Here is a 5,308-nt window from a genome sequence, read left to right as displayed (position 1 = left end):
CCCCGGCCCTCCCCAGCATGCGGCGGAGCATCGGGCGGAGTGGTGGAGGCCCCGGAGGGGGTCCTCCTGGGGCGGCGTGAAGAGTGGTGGCGTGTGGCTGCGGTGCTGGCCAACAACGTGTGCGGCGGTGGTAGCCACGGTGCGGGTCGTGTGGTGGAGGAGGAGGTGACCTGCTGCACGTGGCCTGCTCTGTTGTTAGGCAACACCAGGGCGATGACGGCGCCGGCGGCGCGACCATCGACAGTGAGGCGGAGGGGCAGTTTCGCTGCTCCAGCGTCGGTGGCTTAGCGCGCAGGCTGTGATGGAGGGGGAGCGACCCTGTGGCATCGCAGGCGTGCGCTGTGGGCAGCGGAGGTGGAGATTTGTGGCATGGCGAGTGGAGGCGCGGTGGTGGTGCCGTCCCGGATGGGCTGCCGTGGCTGTGGATGGGGTGTGCCGAGCCGTGAGCGTGCAGGGGGTTGGATGCTCCGGGCAAAAGCTCTCGTCGGCGTTCTTGCCGGTGGATATGACGGCGGCGCCCTAGGGCGTCGTTTCCTCATTGGGGGCGTCATATTGGAGATACAACTCTTTTGCGCAAGGTTCTTAGGGTGAAAATCCTGTCCAGTCTTGGATGAGCGACGGCGGCGCCTTTGGCGTCATGCCCTTCTTGGAGGCGTCGTCGCTTGAGAACCAACTCATCGTGCTCCGGTATAGCTGGTCCTTCGGCCAGGGTTGGCTTCAATCGGCTGTGGCAAGTCCGCCGCGTTGCAAGCTGGATGGGTGTTGCTGAGCCCTTGGGGAGGCATTGGTGGTTATGGTGGCGGCTCGAGGTTGTCGCATGTTTGTCGGTTGTGACTGCTTGCAGCGGACCGCGGCGGCTGGCGTTGCTTGGCAACGTTCAGTGCGGTGTGGGACTGCGTCGGAGGACGGCGCTTGCGGCATCGGTATCGTGGGACGACTTGGTTTGCAGCGGACCATGGCGGGTCGCTCAGCTGGGCTGGGCAATCCAGTGTGGTACATCGTCGGAAGATGGCGCAAGCGACTACTCTGGCTCACTGACATGACGGCGGAGGTTTTGTGCGTGGGCGTAGCAAGGAGATGAGGTCGACTTGTGGCGGCGGCTCGGCTGTTTGATGGAGTTCCGAGGAAGTGGGGCAATATTCCTCACCATCCTGATGGCGACTTTTGAAACGAATCCGTGACATGGAGTGCTGAGGCGGGCGTGGCGAGGCCCCCGCGTGCGGTGATTCTTTGAGGCGACGAGAGGTGGAGGTCCAACGGCGGATGTGGCGAGGCCCCCGCGCGTTGTGTTCTCGTGGTGGCGACTGCGAGGCAGCCTGCGAGAGGTCTGGATTCGGTGGTCTCATTCTGTCAGGCGGAGTGTGGTGCTGCAGCGGCACTATGGCGGAGGATCCCGCATGGCGGTGGCCTTCTCGGTGTGGTGCAGTTTGCTTCTGTCGGTTTTCCTGGCAACGCAAGGTCACGCTACAGGTTTCGGCAATTACGTGAGCATGTTTGTTGGTGGGTGCCGCGGCCGACGGGGTGGAGTTGCTGCATGAGGTCTGTTTGAAGTGGAGTTGCGTTGTGCGGCTTGCGTCGATGTCCCAATCCGACCAGCCTGAGTGGTTTGAGTTGAGTTCATTTCGGCGCGTGTTGATGTACCAGTCCAACCCGCCGGTGCTGTTTTTGTGTATCTTTTCTTTTTGTTGCCTGGTTGTATCCTCCCAGAGATATAACCTTGTATTTCTTTCTACTATATCAATAGAAACACTCTTGTCGAGTGTTGTTCGTTAAAAAAAAATATGAAACAACGGATGATATCATCCAGAAAGATGTGACTAGTGGCACTGTCACGCCATCTCGAATCGACCTACTGAACCTGAGCAGATCCGACACAGCAAATGAATTCAACATTGTTGGTAGCACAAATGATATTGATGAAAAGGTGCAGAATGAAAAAAAGTGGTACTGACCAAACTTCCAATGAGACAAATGGGATGCATGAGAATAAGGAGCCTATTGTGGACTCAACTCCCACTATCAGCACTGGATGAGGTGTAGGTGATGAATACAAGCAGACTGAAGCAACTATTGAAGATCCAGGTTCTGGTGATAACAACACACTACAAGGCACAAATGATACAAAAAATAAGGTGCAGAATGCAGTCACAACGACAGGCCCTGCTTCAAATGAAACTGAAGGGGCACAGAACACACGTGTTGTTGCAGAAGTAAGGACAAAAGATACAATTCCAGAGGAGATCAGCGCCATAGGAAGCATTGAAGACGCAAAAGGAGCTGATCATCATCATGAAGGGACAACCGTACATAGCACATATAATGTTGATGATAGCGCCTATCAACATACTCTGACAGATACCACTTCACTCAAATTGAGCTTGGTTGCCTCCACCAGCAGTATTCGAGAGAGCAAGCATGAAGAAACAAGTGCAGACATTACTTCACACAAGACAAATGCAACGGACACCACTGATAATATTGTTGAACAGAAGAACGGGGAGCATGTTGTGGACCCAACTACTGATATCAGGATTCAATGCAGATGCAGCCTAGGTGATTTTGAAGGCAAGAAGCAGAGGGAAGCAATTACGGAAGATCCAAGTTCTGGTGAAAACGACGCACTACAAGGCACCAATGGTACAGAAAATAAGGAGCAGCATGCAGACACCACCACAGGCCCTGCTTCGGAAGAAACCAAAGTGGCACAGAGTACAAATGTCGTTGTCGAAGAAAGGGTGAAAGAAACAACCTCAGAAGACATCAGCGCCATAAAAAATGCAGAAGATGCAAAAGGAGCTGATCAAAGTGAAGCTGCAGAATATCCAAGGTCTGGTGAAAACAACATGCTACCAGGCAAAGTGGCACAGAACACAAATGCTGTCGTCAAAGGAAGAGCGATCGAAGCAACATCGGAGAAGATCAGTACCATAAAAAGCTCTGAAGGTGCAAATGGGGCTGATCAGAGTAAAGAACCTACAGAATATTCAAGGTCTGGTGAAAACAACATGCTACCAGGCGAAGTTGCACGGAACACAAATGTTGTTGTCAAAGGAAGGGCGAAAGAAACAACCTCAGGACAGATTAGCACCAAAAAAGGCACTAAAGATGCAAAAGAATCTGGTCAGAGTAAAGCAACTACAAAAGAGCCCAAGTCTGCTGAAAATTACATGCTACCAGGTGAAATGGCACAGAGCACAAATGTGACAACCTCAGTGGAGACTGGCACCATAAAAAGCACCAAAGATGCAAAAGAAGCTGATCGGAGTAAAGCAACTACAAAAAATCCAAGGTCTGGTGAAAACAACATGCTATCAGACACAGATGGTGAAGACAATAAAGATCAAAATGCTGACACTACCAAAGGCTCAGCTTCAGATGAAAATAAAGCGGCACGGACTACAGATGTTGAAGGACGGAAGGAAGGTACAACCACTGGCGCAAAAGGAGCTGAGCAGAATGATGATGAGATCACTGCCACTGTGCGGATACGTTCTACTTTGCGGGAGCTCTTCAACAGTGAGAACATGGAATCCAGAGTGAACATGGATGATGAGGACATTGGGAGCCTTAACAGTGAGGACCTGAAATCCACAGTGTGGAGGGGCGATGCGAACCGACAGTGAGGATCTGAAATCCACAGCGCAGAGGTGCGATGAGAGGACTGATAAAATCAAAGAGAACTTGAACAGTGAGGATCTGAAATCCACAGCGCAGAGGTGCGATGAGAGGACTGATAAAATCAAAGAGAACTTGAACAGTGATGACCTGAAATCCACATCGCAGAGGTGCGATGAGAGGACTCATAAAGTCAAAGATATCTTGAACAATAATGGACAGAAATCCACAGTGAAGAGGAGCGATGAGAACACTGATACAGCCAAAGAGAAGAAAGCACGCATCAAGAACTGGTTACGATTGTTCAGGAGCCGATCGTCAAAGGATAACATGTCGGTATCCTCAAAAGATAACGCTTCACGATCTTCAAAAGATATAATGTCGCCAGTGAAGGTTGGTTCACGCAGTGGCAGTATGTGGCCATTCCGTTGCATAATTTCCCCGCGAAGGAGTATTGGTTGATGCTACCCCACAATCACTACCAGGTGATTGTCGATTCCTTCACCAGACTGTTCATTTTGTCTCATCTGGCTGCTGGGCACAAGGCATCTTTGAACTACAATTGCTACATGGTGTAATTTTATTTAAACAGGTTCGGAGTAGCCCTTCGCAGTTCAGACAGTGATTGACTACAATCTTTTAAAGGGTGTCGTACACTGCAATTTGATGCCCTGTTTTTTCATAAGCTATTTGCCGTATGTACATCTGTTTCGTTTCTAACCTTATCGTGGAAAAGGTGTTCGCCTAAGCGACCGTGACCTTCGAGTTAGGGATTTCAAGTACGCTCAAATGGTAGATCTAAGGTTTAGTTCCCAAAAATCAAGCCCTTGAAATGGGAGTCGGGGCCATGTATTTATAAAAAAAGTCCATTTTACTCCCTTGACCTATTTACTTTGTCCACTTAACCTCCTAAGCAAAATTTAGACTCCCTTTACTCCCCCGAACTATTTGGTTTGGTCTGATCTACCCCTTAATCAGATTTCACTTGTTTGTTTCCTCGCGTACAAATTGAATTTATATTTCAGAATTTGTCGGTTTGCTTATAACATGGTGCTCTACGTGAGAAAAATACAATAGATTACTTTTTGTACAGTTCTATGTATCTAAGATTAATTTCGTATTAAATATTTATAACCTATCAAAATGACTATAAAAAATTATATGTTATAATTTGTTAACATAAGGCATGATGTTTGTATGTTGTATCTGCTCACGAAATTTGTACTCAAAATTCAACTTGTACACAAAGAAACAAAAATGAGAAATCTAATTAGAGGGTAGATTGGATCAAGTGAAATAGTTCAGGGGAGTAAGTGAGCCAAAAATTTGTTTATAGGGTTAAGCGGACAAAGTGAATAGGTGAGGGTAGTAAAACGAACTTATTCCTATTTATAAGGGAGATCAAAGATCACTTGGTAATGTACAAAATTGCCCGGGGCACCCGAAGGCCATCGTAATATCCACAGAATAATCTGAAGCACTATCGTCAACATAATTACAGCTATGACTTACTAGCCAAGTGTCTTCATTCCTCCGGGTCTGTGGCTTGCGAAGTGTAGAGCAGAAAGTGTCCTCCAGGCCTCCGAGTGTGTGGCTTGTGAAGTGTAGTGGGGTAGCCATTGGATGCCCGACTCATGGGCTTCGCATGATCCGTGGAGCACCCATCATCGGTCGTCCTTCGGTTGTTGCCTTC

The 5,308-nt window shown here is 49.0% G+C and overlaps 1 protein-coding gene across 1 annotated transcript; it reads left to right on the top strand.

The window, feature by feature from the left end:
- Positions 1-637: 637 nt before the first annotated feature.
- LOC120662542 (autotransporter adhesin BpaC-like) lies at positions 638-3,623 on the top strand. Its single transcript, XM_039941671.1, has 2 exons — positions 638-710; positions 2,041-3,623. The coding sequence occupies exons 1-2, from the start codon at positions 638-640 to the stop codon at positions 3,621-3,623; spliced, it is 1,656 nt and encodes a 551-aa protein (XP_039797605.1).
- Positions 3,624-5,308: the final 1,685 nt, after the last annotated feature.

This window comes from Panicum virgatum, chromosome 2N, assembly GCF_016808335.1.
Source record: "Panicum virgatum strain AP13 chromosome 2N, P.virgatum_v5, whole genome shotgun sequence".
In the NCBI taxonomy this organism is placed as follows: Eukaryota; Viridiplantae; Streptophyta; class Magnoliopsida; order Poales; family Poaceae; genus Panicum; species Panicum virgatum.
This window is presented reverse-complemented; position numbering and strand designations above follow the sequence as displayed.

Coding starts and splice junctions, on each gene's coding strand:
- LOC120662542 (XM_039941671.1), top strand. CDS start 638: ATGCCCTTCTTGGAGGCGTCGTCGCTTGAGAACCAACTCATCGTGCTC. Junction 711..2,040: donor TAGCTGGTCCTTCGGCCAGG/GTTGGCTTCAAT, acceptor GATGAGGTGTAG/GTGATGAATACAAGCAGACT.